Source organism: Rhinoderma darwinii, chromosome 4, assembly GCF_050947455.1.
Source record: "Rhinoderma darwinii isolate aRhiDar2 chromosome 4, aRhiDar2.hap1, whole genome shotgun sequence".
Classification (NCBI taxonomy): domain Eukaryota; kingdom Metazoa; phylum Chordata; class Amphibia; order Anura; family Rhinodermatidae; genus Rhinoderma; species Rhinoderma darwinii.
The window spans coordinates 281742760-281758088 of NC_134690.1; the positions used below are offsets into that span (position 1 = coordinate 281742760).

A 15329-nucleotide genomic window follows, 5' to 3' on the forward strand; every position below is an offset into this window, starting at 1 on the left:
ACCGACGTGAGCTGCGGGCCCCCCTCTCATAAACACCGCCCGCTTGCGCGCTCCGGACCGCAAACGCGCACCCGCTCGACCGCACAAGCGCACGAAGGTCCGCAGGCGCGCGCCCGCGCACGTACGACCGGGCGTGCCGGCGCGCAAACTGCTCGTGCCCGCACCACAAGAACATCCCCGAACATCCCCGGCGCACAGACTACTTACCTGCTGGCCCGCCTCCGCCTCCTCCTTCTCCCTCAAGAGCGTAGCTACGTAAGGATAGGGGGAGGAGTCCAGTTGTTGCGCGGCGGCAGGAGTTCGTCGATCAATTTTCTGGAGCCTGGAGGTGAAGGACGACATCTGGACCGAAGACATCGCCTGACGAGGACTGGAGTGGGAGCAGTTCTTCTGACACAGTGAGTAAAATCTCTCAAAGTGCTGTTTATGTATGGCCCTGTTCAGAGTATTTTGCAGGCAGAAAAAAAATCTGCCTCAAAATTCCTTAAAGAATTTTGAGGCAGATTTTGACCTGCCCACACTATCTTGCCGCATTTTTTTTGCTGCGTTTTTTGCCCGTGGCGATTGAGGACAGCAGACAAAAAACACAGCGAAAAATGCATTTTCTGCCTCCTATTGATTTCGATGGGAGGTCAGAGGCAAAACCGCGGCAAGAAAGGACGTGCTGCTTTTTCTTTTTTCTGCGACTGGCTCCCATTGATTTCAGATTAAATCAATGGGAGGCGGTTTTGGAAGTTTTTTGGTGCTTATTCTGACGCAGCGTCCGAGTCAATATCAAGGCCCAAAAACTCTGTGAACTGGGCCTTATTGTTAGGGCTTATTCAGACGAACGTGTAATACATCCATGTAACGCGCGTGATTTTCACGCACCTCGCACGGACCTATGTTAGTCTATGGGGCCGTGCACACTGTCCGTGAGTTTCACGCAGCGTGTGTCCGCTGCGTAAAACTCACGACATGTCCTATATTTGTGCATTGTTCGCGCATCACGCACCCATTGAAGTCAATGGGTGCGTGAAAATCACGCCCAGCACTTCCGCAGCAGTATAAACTATGAATGAAAACAGAAAAGCACTGCGTGCTACAAACAGAGTGTCATAATGATGGCGGCTGCGCGAAAATCACACAGCCGCGCATCATACGCAGCTGACACACGGAGCTGTTATGGACCTTTTGCATGCACAAAACGCCACGTTTTTTGCGCGCGCAAAAAGCACACGCTCGTGTGTATCCGGCCTTAGGGTAGGAACACACTAGGGATGAACACTGCGGATTTTATGTAACATTTTATTGTGAAAAATCCGCAGCGTATTACAGCCGCAGCAGAGTGGATGAGATTTGACCAAATCTCATCCACACGCTGCAAAAAAAAGTGACCTGCAGTGTGGCTTTTTAAGTCGCAGCATGTCAATTTATGCTGTGGGATCGCTGCTCCTTTGTTGCGGAAATGCTGCGGTTCTGCCGCAAAAATCACAAATGAGAAAAAAAAAGGTACTTTTTTAAATTAATGAAAAAGTTTCGACTTACCCCGGCCGTAGTCCTGGTGACGCGATCCTCTATTCTTAGCGCAGCTCGGCCTCCTGTCATGACGTTTCATCCCATGTGACTGCTGCAGCGGTCACATGGTCTACAGCGTCATCCCAGGAGGCGGGGCTACGTTCAGAAGAGAGAGACGCGTCACCTAAACTACGGCCAGGGCAAGTCTAAACTTTTTTTTCCCTACATGATTCCCGCAGCGGACATGCCTCACGAAACCTGCGCCACTATTTGGTGCGGTTTTGCTGTCGGAATTCCCTGCGGCTACCGGGGCGGATAAGCTGTGGAGTTTTACTTAGCATATCCGCCTAGTGTGTTCCTACCCTTATGATGTCGCTCCTGGAGCTGCTGCCGGTCTCTAAATAGGCAGTTGGTCCAGTAGAATTTGGATTTTTTTTTTTGTGAACCAGCTTAAAAAAATACAAAACTTTTGTGTTAGGGCCTGTTCACATCACCGTTCGCTTACGCTCCGGGGTTCCGTCTGAGGTTTCTGTCGGTTGAACCCCGCAACGGAAAGTGACAGCACAGCTTCCGTTTCAGTCACCGTTGATCTCAATGGTGACGGAAACATCGCTAATGGTTTCCGTTCGTCACCATTCCGGCTGGTTTTCGGACGGAATCAATAGTGGTCAACGGAAACGGAAGCTGTGCTGTCACTTTCACTTTCCGTTGCGGGGTTCACCCGACGGAAACCTCAGACGGAACCCCGGAGCGGAAGCGAACGGTGATGTGAACAGGCCCTAACACAAAAGTTTTGTATTTTTTTAAGCTGGTTCACAAAAAAAAATAATTCCAAATTCTACTGGACCAATTGCCTATTTAGAGACCGGCAGCAGCTCCAGGAGCGACATCATAAGGGACACACTAGGCGGATATGCTGAGTAAAACTACACAGCTTATCCGCCAAATAGTGGCGCAGGTTTCGTGCCGCATGTCCGCTGCGGGAATCCTGCAGGGAAAAAAAAGTTTAGACTTGCCCTGGCTGTAGTTTAGGTGACGCGTCTCTCTCTTCTGAACGTATCCCCGCCTCCTGGGATGACGCTGTAGACCATGTGACTGCTGCAGCGGTCACATGGGATGAAACGTCATGACAGGAGGCCAAGCTGCGCTAAGAATAGAGGATCGCGTCACCAGGACTACGGCCGGGGCAAGTCTAAACTTTTTTATACATTTAAAAAAGTGCCTTTTTTTTTTTCTCATGTGTGATGTTTGCGGCAGAACCGCAGCATTTCCGCAACAGAGGAGCAGCGATTACACAGAATAAATTGACATGATGCGGCTTAAAAAGCCACACTGCAGGTCCATTTTTTTTTCAGCGTGTGGATGAGATTTGATCAAATCTCATCCATTCTGCTGCGACTGTAATACGCTGCGGATTTTCCACAATAAAATGTGTTGCCTAAAATCCGCAGTGTTCATGCCTAGTGTGTCCCTACCCTAAGGCCGGATTCACATGAGCGTGTGCTTTTTGCGCGCGCAAAAACGTGGCGTTTTGCGCATGCAAAAGGTCCATAACAGCTCCGTGTGTCAGCTGCGTATGATGCGTGGCTGTGCGATTTTTGCGCAGCCGCCATCATTATGACACTCTGTTTGTAGCACGTGGTGCTTTCTGTTTTCATTCATAGTTTATACTGCTGCGGAAGTGCTGGGCGTGATTTTCACGCACCCATTGACTTCAATGGGTGCGTGATGCTCGAACAATGCACAAATATAGGACATGTCGTGAGTTTTACGCAGCGGACACATGCTGCATGAAAATCACTGACTGTCTGCACGGCCCCATAGAGTAACATAGGTCCGTGCGAGGCGTGTGAAAATCACGCACATTGCACGGATGTATTACACGTTCGTCTTAATAAGCCCTAACAATAAGGCCCAGTTCACAGAGTTTTTGGGCCTGGATATTGACTCGGACGCTGCGTCAGAATCAGCACCAAAAAACTTCCAAAACCGCATCCCATTGATTTAATCTGAAATCAATGGGAGCCAGTCGCGGAAAAAAGAAAAAGCAGCACGTCCTTTCTTGCCGCGGTTCTGCCTCTGACCTCCCATCGAAATCAATAGGAGGCAGAAAATGCATTTTTCCCTGCGTTTTTTGTCTGCTGCTCAATCGCCGCGGGCAAAAAACGCGGCAAGATAGTGTGTGCAGGTCAAAATCTGCCTCAATATTTGGTGCGCGGTTCCAGGCGGTCGCGGGTGCGCATGCGCGGGAGTTTGCGGGTGCGCGCGATCGGTCGCACGGGCGGCGGTGTTTGACGGCCCCCATGCTACCCAGGGCCGCCATCAGGGGGGTATTATGGGTACTGATGTGAGAGGCCCGGCAAAACCTAATTGAAAGGGGGGCCCCATTGCAGAGGCCTGTTTTTTTTCTACCAAAAGCAAGTCGCGGCAGTTTGCCGGGCCCCCCTTTCAATTAGGTTTGGCCGGGCCTCTCACATCAGTACCCCTAATACCCCCCCTGATGGCGGCCCTGGGTACCATGATATAGTGCTGGACGGAGTACCTTTAACAGGCGGTGCCACGGTAGGGGTGCCCAGAAAATTTAGCTGTAGGGGGCCCTGAAATTCCTGATGGCGGCCTTGTGTGCAACAGAATGAGCGGCATGCAAGTCCTAATTGTTGGCTCTGGTTTTTCTTCTACTACACTTACTAGTAAATTATTTGCTATGTAGAAATATCACTTCTACCAAAAACATTGATTTATCAGGTTTATGATGTTGGACTGCTATTTTTTGGACTGCTATACATACATATATCACAAGTAATTAGACAGTTGTATAAAAGTGGTGATTTATTCACTCATTTTGCAATTCTGTGGGATTTATGGATTTGTTAATTATTTAGGCAGCGAAAAAAAAATTGTGGCGCTTCACAACTGCTTGAGTATGATAACTAAAAACTAAAACTGAACACGCATTGTTTTTGTATGGAAGGAAGACGGGCCCTCAATATCAATTCCTCTGGTGGGCACTATGTAACCCAGTTCTACACTGTCAGTTCCATCATATACTTTGCATACTGTACATCCTTTTTTATGAGAACTACCCCTTTAACAGCCAATTTTTCAATGCGATTCAGGGTGGTCGTCTAAGAGAGGCTTCCTTGTATATCTATGAAATATTAACAATATTTAATATAATTGAGTGTGTATATACAGAATAGGCAAGTTTGCTCTACCCTCTAATGGAAACCTCATGTATTACAGGGAATAAAGTATCATTCTTTAGATATAAAAACTGTATGCTCAAATTTTTTTGTATTAAAATGAATAAAGGCTCTTTGCTTATGAACTGTCCACTTACATGAGTACATTTTTGGACTTGCATCATACAATCTTAAATATATAAATGGCATCCAGAAGAAGTACACATTTAAATACCATTATTCATACGCTTTCATTCCATATAGGCAGGTTTATTACCTTCCTATATGGAATGGTTCTAAAAATGCTTTTTTCTACTTGACATTCTATTAATAACAATTTGAAACAAATATTAATATGATAATGACACTACTAACTACACTATGTGACAAAATGTACAATAATTCATATAGGGTTTTCTTGGCCCCCTTCCTTCCTTTAGGAATAAAAAAACAATTGTAAAATTTACGAGGGACAGTTGTATTTATTAAACTGAAAGTTTATTTGAAATATATTCATACAAAGATGCAATTAAAAAAAAAATGGCATGGTTCAAAAACATGTGACCAAAAGGATAATCAGATTCTGGCACACGGGAGAGAGGAAATATGCCCTTAGCACGTGAAAAAAGCGGGAGAGCAGTTCTCACCAAGATGCAAAAGGGGTCTAATGTGATTGGTGGAAAACATAAGATTCAATCTTCTTTTCTAGGTAAGCCTTAGGGTCCTCTTACACGACCCGACATGAGCCGTGTAAACAAGCGCAAATCAATGAGGCAGCTCGTCGATCGGCACTCATTTGCTCCTTTCGCAAGGAGCTATGTATGGGGACGAGCGATCATTACTACTCTTGCTCGTCCTCATACATTTCTATCACATCGGCAGCACATCTTCCGGTTTACACACAATATTTATTGCAGCATACATGATACAATCAGCCGATGAATATGAGCGTTTGCTTGTGGATTGGTTGATCGTTGCCCTGTTTACACAGAATTATCAGGAACGAACGTTCACACGAACACTCTTTTGCCAGATAATTGGCCCGTGTAAAAGGGCATTTACACCTGTATTAGGAGCTCTATTCTGCTTCACTTTAGTGTGGTGAAAGGTAAAACTACAGATTGAATCACTAGCCACCACTTTTTTTAGCCTCTCCGACTGTTTAGTTGGGAGTTACTTGCACTGAATGATTTATTATAAAATGCCCATGTGGTACAGCTCATTGGTATGACTTTGGAAAGCAGCATAATAATTTTAAAGAACTAATGCTACTCGAGACTTCTGGATGCTACTCTTAATAGTCACAATAGTCTATGAAAGCCAAGTCATTGTAATGATACAACTTGCTACTGTTATCGGACTCCCCAGCAGACATTTTCACTGTTCTTACCTGCAAAATAGACACAGTTTGAGAGAAGTGATGTTGCTCCATTGTTGAGGTCGAATATAATGCTGCCAGGGGATGATCAAATTTTTGTAAGTAGCTGTTGGTGTACCCCCGATGATCTAGGTCATGACACAAACATGCTATCAAAAGTCCTTTTCTCTAGAACAAAAGAGAATAATATTAAATTAGAGAAAGATGTTGTTTGCCACTTGCCTTTTTGCATCATTTATTTAAAAATTATAATTTGCAAGTTATTTTATTTGTATATGGTTTATTTGTAAGAAATACAAACAAAATATAAAGAAGTTCTGCTTGAACTCTAACTAGAGGTCTCTAGGAGCTCATGAATCAAGGTGACACATTTCAGAGAAATCAGAACTAATTTTCTAGTCAAATCTGAATGTTAGGCCAGGTGCCTAAAACAAATAACTTTTATAATTAAAGGCACATTCCCAGTCATTTTAGTTATGACAAGATATTCTTTAAAATGCATGAAAACAATTCTCATATTATAATTATTTTATTTGTAAAGGGAAGTGTCCCCTTTCAATGGCAATGGAGGGGTGTATGTGTAGAGCATATATATATATATACACACACATATATATATATATATATATATATATATATATATACACACACAAACATATACACACACACTACACATGCCCCCCTACATCACCATTGAAAGGGGACACTTCTAGATATATATATATATATATATCTTGATGTCCCAGGGGCCAGGTCTGTAAAATCACAGACTTGGTCGTAGGAATCTACTCAAAAGAAGACAATTAGTCATTGTCCTGATTTGATTAGCAGAGTGAGATGGGAGATGCTGCCTTTGATCTCCTGTCTCCTTAATCTACAGGGGGCCAAAGAGGTAATTGGGGATGTATCTTGTGATACACTCATGTACCACAGGACATCCCCACTGATTAACTTACCTCCCTTCCACCTCGAGATTCTGGGGAGAAAGCAGGAAGTTCCAACTGCTTCCATCCCCCTCACCAGGTAATGAGATTCCATGAGGGAGCCATAAGCCCATGCCCTCCCCCCTTGCATGTGCATGAGCATGTGATGTCACACAGATGTGCACGGAGGGTTTAAAAGGACAAACTGAGGCTCTTGCCTCATGGCTCCCTCTCTTGTTTACTGCCTTCATCAAGACACCCCAACTCACTAACTTGGACCACATGAACCACTAAGTATCTTCTCCCCCTCTCTAAGTAACCCTTTATTTCCTGCTCCTCACCTGCACATTCCCATACCCTGTTAACCCTTGTAGCCCTGAGTTCCCTAAGTAACATTTGCAGCCCTGAGTAACCCCTAAGTAACCCTTGCAGCCCTGAGTAACCCTTGCAGCCATGAGTAACTCCTGCAGTAACTTGTTGTTCCTGAGTTAAATGCATATCCCCTAGTATACAGCAACCCATTCCCCTTGTTAACCCTTTTTCCTCCTGAGTTCTTAAGTTAACCCTTGCTGTCCTGGCTACCTGATTAACCCTTAGTGTACAGGAATAGTTATTGCTAGGTGGGAGTGGGACAGAAACAGTGAGCATGTGCATGTGTATTGTATTGTAATGTAACTGTATTCATATGTATGTTTAGGTAAGTGGATGGTGGTATAACGTAGGATTGGGATACCGTGTTTATACTGTACTACGTATAGTGTGAGTATACTCAGTATAAATTAACTTGTTATATGTATTGGGGTATACTGATACTATACTGTGATCAGTTACTGTGTTCTGTGTTTGGTGTATTTTATAAGTAAGTGTGATTATTGTTCGTAATAAATATTACCCTTTATTCACTATACAATTGTATTTACTGTACGGTCTTATTCCCTTACGTAGCAGCAAAGCAAGTAGATTAACGTTAGTATAAGGAAAAGGTAGGGGAACTAGGCATAACCCTAGTGACCCTGAATATAAAGGAGGTGGCAATGGAGCGTGACACAAGCACGTGAAATCCACCCTTATACCAGCCCTTTTACATCATCTATTGTTATTTGACAACATTTATTATTATTATTACTACATTTCTATTATCCATTGATAAGGGCTATATATACACTATATGGACAAAAGTATTGGGACACAACTCTTAATCACTGAATTCAGGTGTTTCATTCAGTCCCATTGCCACAGGTGTATAAAATGATGCACCTAGCCATGTAGTCTGCTGTGACAAATATTTGCGATAGAACGGGTTGTTCTAAAAAGCTCAACTGAATTCGAGCATGGTATTGTAATAGGATGCCACCATTGCAACAAGTCAGTTCATGAAATTTCTTCCCCTCTAGATGATCCATGATCAACTGTGAGTGGTATTATTGCAAAGTGGAAGCGTTTAGAAACCACAGCAAATCAGCCACCAAGTTCAGACCAAGTAAAGTTACAGAGCAGTGTCGCCGAGTGCTGAGGCACATAGTGCATAAATGTCACCAACGCTCTGCAGACTCAATAACTGCAGAGTTGCCAAACCTCCTCTGGCATGAACATTCGCACAAACATTGTTCGCCAGGAGCTTCATGGCATGGGTTTCCATAGCTGAGCAGCTGCATGCGAACCTTACATCACCAAGCAAAGTGACAAGCGCAGGATGGAGTGGTGCCACTGGACTTTGAAGCAGTGGAAAATTGTTCTGTGGAGTGACGCTTCTCTATCTGGCAGACTGGTGTACGAGTCTGGGTTTGGGAATGCCAGGGGAACGTTACCTACCCGACTGTATTGTGATAACTGTAAAGTTTAGTGGAAAAGGGATCATGCTATGGGGTTGTTTTTCAGTGGTTGGCCTAGGCCCCTTAGTTCCAGTGAGGGGAAACCTGAATTCTTTTAGCATTCCAAGACATTTTGGACAATTGCATGCTTCCAACTTTGTAAGAACAGTTTGGGGAAGGCCCAATTCTGTTCTAGCATGACTGCAACCAGGTGCACAAAGCAAGGTCCATAAAGACATGGTTGGGCGAGTTTGGTGTGTAAGAACCTGCCCCGCACAGAGTCCTGACCTTAACCCCATCAAACACCTTCGGGATAAACTAGAATGGAGATTACAAGCCAGGTAATCTCGTCCAACATCAGTGCCTGACATAACAAATGCTCTTCTGGATAAATACGTAAAAATTCCCACAGACATACTGCAAAAACTTGTAGAAAGCCTTCTTGTAGAAGAGTGGAAGCTGTTATAGCTGCAAATAGGGTACCAACTCCACCTTAATGCCTATGTTTACAGGATGTCATAAAAGCTCCTGTAGGTGTAATGTGTAGGTGTCCCAATATTTTTGTCCATATAGTGTATGTTAGATTTGGATTATGACAGTGCTGGTCCTTAAAAGATCCTAACAACATTTTTACAGTATGTGTTACCTCAGGAGGTACACAATCTCACGTTAGGCTACTGGAATATCGGCAATTAACTAACATGCTTCCAAAGCCGATGCACTTCAAGTTTTGCAGCTAATAAGAAACAGCCATGGGTAATAACAGTCTTGAGAATACTTTGGGGCAAATGCACAATATTGTTATTTCTAATTATAATACCGAAGAGAAAATGCAGTGTTTGATTTCCTTGTGGCTTCCATAGCTGCAGTGTCAATAAGTGTAGCATGTGAGTGTTAGCATATACAAGGCAAGTTCTTGATATTTGTGCTGGTGTAAAGCCAAACTACCGTATTTTTTGGACTATAGGATGCACTGGACCATAAGACGCACCCATAAATTGTAGCATAAAAGGAGGAAAAAAAATAATTCATGGGTAATATAAAGACCGGGTACCACAGTGCCCCAATACAATGCATACCACAGTGTCCCATAACTATGCCAGCCACAGTGCCCCATAACTATGCCAGCCACAGTGCCCCATAACTATGCCAGCCACAGTGCCCCATAACTATGCCAGCCACAGTGCCCCATAACTATGCCAGCCACAGTGCCCCATAAATATGCCAGTCACAGTGCCCCATAAATATGCCAGCCACAGTGCCCCATAACTATGCCAGCCACAGCGCCCCATAACTATGCCAGCCACAGCGCCCAATAACAATGTCAGACACAGAAATACAAGAAATTGGCAGCTATAGTGCGTTCACCCTCCCATGAACTCACCAGATATCAGAGGTGTGGAGTGGCAGGGGTCAATGGTGTTGAATCTGCTCTTCTGCTCTGTACATAGGAGGAGGCGTGGCTACAAGGACCTTGCAGATCAGTACCTGCACAGATTTACTGTGATGTGTGAACAAATGTCTGTTATTTGCTCACTAAACAGTCAGATTTGACAACTGTGCTATGCATTGTTGTCACGCATAGCACCCTGAACCCATTCATTTCAATGGGGCCATGCACACATCCGTTGTTTAAACGGAATCGTGCGGCCATTCCGTCAAAAGTAGGGCAGGTCCTACTCCTGCCCGTTTTGACGGAACAGTCTCTGCCTTCTCATTGAATTTGGTCCGTGAAACAACGGGCTGCACACGGAAGCCATCCGTCTGCAGCCCGTGTGTGACGGGACCATCAATAACGGACGTACAACGGCCGACGGAAGTGTGTAAGGTGTGACTGTTCAGTGAGCAGATAACACAGAGATCTTTTACACACAGCACAGGACATGCTGCTGCCATTGCACTGCACTGCAAGGACCTTTGAATCACGGAGCTTAGTTGGCTTCTTTACACAGTGGCATCTGTTCGCCTTCAGGAGATAAGATGCGGCAGGAGATTACAGAACAGATCCTAAGATTAAAACTGCGTCTTATAGTCCAAAAAATATGGTATATACACGTGAATATATCTTGCGCTTCAAATGAATAATGTGAAGCATGTGTACAGTTTATTGTTCCTACATATGCAAAGTGCATCACACAGGAGTAATATCGGTTATTTGTATTATATAATACATAAAGTATGAGCTAAAAAATGGAATACAAATTATGTCTTACCTCCAAATCCGTAAATAAGTCTTTGTTATGTTGTAATATAGCATACATGCAATGAGATACTGTCACTGCATGTTTCCAATTATGATAGGGTACACGTCGATAGTTCTTTTTCACTGACATCGTGAAACGACACAACTTTTCAAGTTCGAAGCTTAAAAGAAAAAAAAATGCAGAAATCAAAACTAGTAGTGGCACTACATATTCTATGATGGAGTTTCTTAACTAGCTGCATATACGCAAGTTATACCACCCATATTTTGCTATTCATGTACAGCGTTTTTGCTTTTCATATCACTAAGAAAGCTTGCAAAAAACACCCAATAAGAATCCTAGGCTGAGGCTATTTATGTCTGTTAAATATACTTTATTCATTCAAAACAAATGTATTAAAGGGGTTTTCCCATCAGAGACATTAAGGACATCCACAGGATATACAGTTAGGTCCAGAATTATTTGGACAGTGACATATTTTTGCATTTTAGCTGTTTACCAAAACATATTGAATATACCGTTATATAATCAATATGGGCTCAAAGTTCAGACTCTCAGCTTTAATTTGAGGGTATTCACATTATAATTTGAGGAAGGTTTGGGAATTACAGCTCTTTAATATCTAGCTGCCTCTTTTTCAATGGACCAAAGGTAATTGGACAATTATCTCAAAAGCTATTTAATGGGCTGCATGGGCTATTCCCTCGTTAATACATCATCAATTAAGCATGTAAAAGGTCTGAAGTTGATACCAGGTGTAGCATTTGCATTTGGAAGCTGTTTCTGTGAACCCACAACATGAGGTCAAAGGTGATCTCAATGCAAATGAAACAGACAATCGTTAGGCTGAAAAAAATTAAGCAATCCATCAGAGAGAGAGAACAAATGTTAGGAGTGGCCAAATCAACAGTTTGGTACATTCTTGAAAAAAAAGTGCGCAGTAATGATCTCGTGAACTCCAAAAGACCTAGACGTCCACGGAAAACAATAGTGGTGGATCATCGCAGAATCCTTTCCATGGTGAAGAAAAACCCCTCCACAACATCTACCCTGTGAAGTACACTCTCCTGGAAGTAGGTGTATCAGTATCTAAGTCTACTATAAAGAGAAGACTTCATGAGAGCAAATACAGAGAATTCAACACAAGGTGCAAACCATTAATCAGCCTGAAAAATAGAAAGGCCAGATTAGACTTTGCCAAACATATAAAGAAGCCAGCCCAGTTCTGGAACAGCATTCTTTGGACAGATGAAACTAAGATCAACCTGTACCAGAATGATGGGAGGAAGAAAGTATGGAGAAGGCTTGGAACGGCTCATGATCCAAAGCACACCACATCCTCTGTAAAACATGGTGGAAGCAGTGTGATGGCATGGGCATGCATGGCAGCCAAAAAGACTGGGTCACTAGTGTTTGTTTGATGATGCGACTAAAAAAAGAAGCAGCCGGATGAATTCTGACGTGTTCATGGATATACTTTCTGCTCAGATTCAACCAAATGCAACAAGGTTGATTGTCCATCTGTACTGTGAAGCGACGTCCAATGACCCAAAACATACTGCGAAAGCAACCCAGGAGTTTAAGGCAAAGAAGTGGAATGTTCTGCAATGGCCAAATCAATCACCAGATCCCAACCCGATCGAGCATGCATTTCACTTGCTTAAGACAAAACTTAAGGCAGAAAGACCCACAAACTAGCAACAACTGAAGACAGCTGTAGTAAAGGCCTGGCAAAGCATTGCAAAGGAGGAAACCCAGCGTTTGGTGATGTCCATGGGTTCCAGACTTCAAGCAGTCATTGCCTGCAAAGGATTCTCTACAAAGTATTAATAAAACACATTTTATATATGATTAATATGTTAATTTGTCCAATTAGTTTTGAGTCCCTGAAATGAGGAGGCTGTGTAGAAAAATGGTTGCAATTCATAAACTTTTCACAGGATATTTTTGTTCAACTCCTTGAATTAAAGCTGAAAGTCTACCCTTCAATTGCATCTCCGTTATTTCATTTCAAATCCAACGCGGTGGAATGCAGAGCCCAAATCATGAAGATTGTGTCACTGTCCAAATAATTCTGGACCTAACCGTATTATAAATGTCAGATACATGCGGATCCCACCTCTGGGACTGGCACCTAACTCTAGAACAGGGCCCCCCCTAAACCCTGTTCTACTGCTCTGTGTTGTGGCTGAATCATGTGTCTTTCCGGCTCTGAATTACGTTAACAGCATAGCTCGCTGTTTCCGTAAGTACCATAGAACTGAATGGTAGTTACAGAAATGGCGTAGCTCGCATGCTACGTTGCTTCCGTAACTGCCATTCACTACTATGGGAGTTACGGAAAAGACATAGCTCAGCGAGCTATGCTGTTTCTGAGATTCATGGTTGGAAATCACTCGCTTCAGGCACAACACAGAGCAGCAGAAAGGGGTTTGGGGGGCCTCATTCTAGAAAAAGGTGCAAGTCCCAGAGGTGGGACCCGCATCTACCTGACATTTATGACATATCCTGTGGATATGTCATAAATGTCTCTGATGGGAAAACCCCTTTAAGGGCCAGTTCACATAGAGTTTTTTTTACATGTTTTTTTAATCTGCCAGATGGAATTTTGAGGCAGAATTTTCTGCATGCAAAAAATTCTGTGTGAACATACCCTTAAAGGAACAGTGTTACCACCAAAATTTTTTTAATATGTTAAAGATGTTAGTGCTTTATTAAAAACGTTTGGATTAATTTGTGTGTTTGTGTGTTACTTTTTCTTATTTTTACACTTTTTCTTCCCTATGGGGGCTGCCATTTTTTTTCCATTCCTGTATGTGTCGATTAACGACACATACAGACATGGAATACGGCAGCCACAGTCCCATAGGGACTGCGAACGGGTCCCGTCCCATCCACTTCTGTGTACGCCGTCTGTGTGGGAACTGCGCATGCGCCGCTCCCACACAGTCCAATTTGAAATGCGCGCCGTCTGGCGCCATTTTCCTGTGGACCGGAAGTCGCGGCCGGAAAGTAAGATTACTACTTCCGGCCGCGGCTTCCGGACTTGTGCACTTGGACCAGCGGCAGCAGACGGAGCGGACGGGCAGGAGGGAGCCGCGGCGGCAGGAGCAGGTAAGAGATTTCTATGTATGTTCGTGTTTGTGTGTGTTTACTACTGTATGTAAACCTACTACACTGTGTGTTAGCTCAAAAAATGGCGACACACAGTGTAGGAGGTTAGACTGTTCAAACCCCTCGTTTATCCCGGCACTAGCCAGGATAAAGGAGGGGGGGATTCTCAGAGCTCACTAGAGCGAGTGATTTTTACCCAATTTTGCAGCAAAAAGCAATGTGGTTGCAATTTTGGGAATAGCTCCATCTAGTGACCAGCAATGGGAAATATTATAAATTAGAATCTAATTTATAATATTTCCTGACTCGTGAAAAAAATAAAAAAAATGTGAACAATGTTTAAACACCTACACACTAAATGTTTAATAAAAAAAAAACAAACATGTTTTGCTGGCAACACATTCCCTTTAAGAGGGCTGTTGTGCTCAGCATTTATCATGTAGCATTCAGATCTGTATATATATATTTAAAAAAAAACTTTACATTAAATAAATAAAACATTTCTTCTATATCAGAACTTCTCAAACTTTCTACTGGGGCCTTACAAGCCTTGTCCTCAATACCAGTGATCATGGTCCATACCAAACTAAAGATATTACACATTTGACCTATAATTTTCTCTTCAACCTTGTAGAACATTAAAATAAGAACAAAATAACTCAAATATGTTACTAAACCAGAGATTGGTGCAGCCAGAGAAAAGTCAGTATAGCTTATATTGTAAAAAAATAAAAAAGCCTCCCCAGCTGAGCCTCACCAACAACTACAGGGTGCCTCACTGGTGAGGCCTCTCACAGTTTAAGAAGCACCCCCTTAACCCAGTGTTTCCCTTACTCCCAGAGCTGTTCAGCATACATAACGGCGAGACACCTCCATTCAATAAACTTTACGGATGTATAATAATAGGAGTGAATTAGGCTACAGCTTTCCCACGTGCAATATATATAGGCAAGAATACTTCAAGCTAACTATTCAGGAACTGACATTTTATGATAGGATACCCATGGGAATACCTCTTCAATGGTAAACACCTTAAAAATATGTATGTATGAATATATAAATATATACAATCTTACCAAGTTTTACCGCAAGACTGATGTATCATATACACATAAATTGCTGGCCATAAGTCCTCAAAGGGCGTAAGATCAAAGTGGTATCTAAAAGACACATGATAGATGATTATACAGAATATAAAAATTTTACGAAATGTTATGCAA

General features: G+C 43.0%; 1 protein-coding gene across 1 annotated transcript in view; it reads right to left on the reverse strand.

Moving 5' to 3' along the window:
* PDE10A (phosphodiesterase 10A) overlaps positions 1-15329 on the reverse strand; it is a 235733-nt gene that overhangs the window by 33538 nt on the left and 186866 nt on the right. Inside the window, exons 15-17 of the mRNA XM_075862555.1 lie at positions 15186-15269; positions 11005-11155; positions 6070-6225 (exon numbers count right to left, since the gene is read on the reverse strand). Of these exons, the coding sequence (XP_075718670.1) occupies positions 6070-6225; positions 11005-11155; positions 15186-15269 (391 nt within the window). The remainder of the gene's footprint in view (positions 1-6069; positions 6226-11004; positions 11156-15185; positions 15270-15329) is intronic.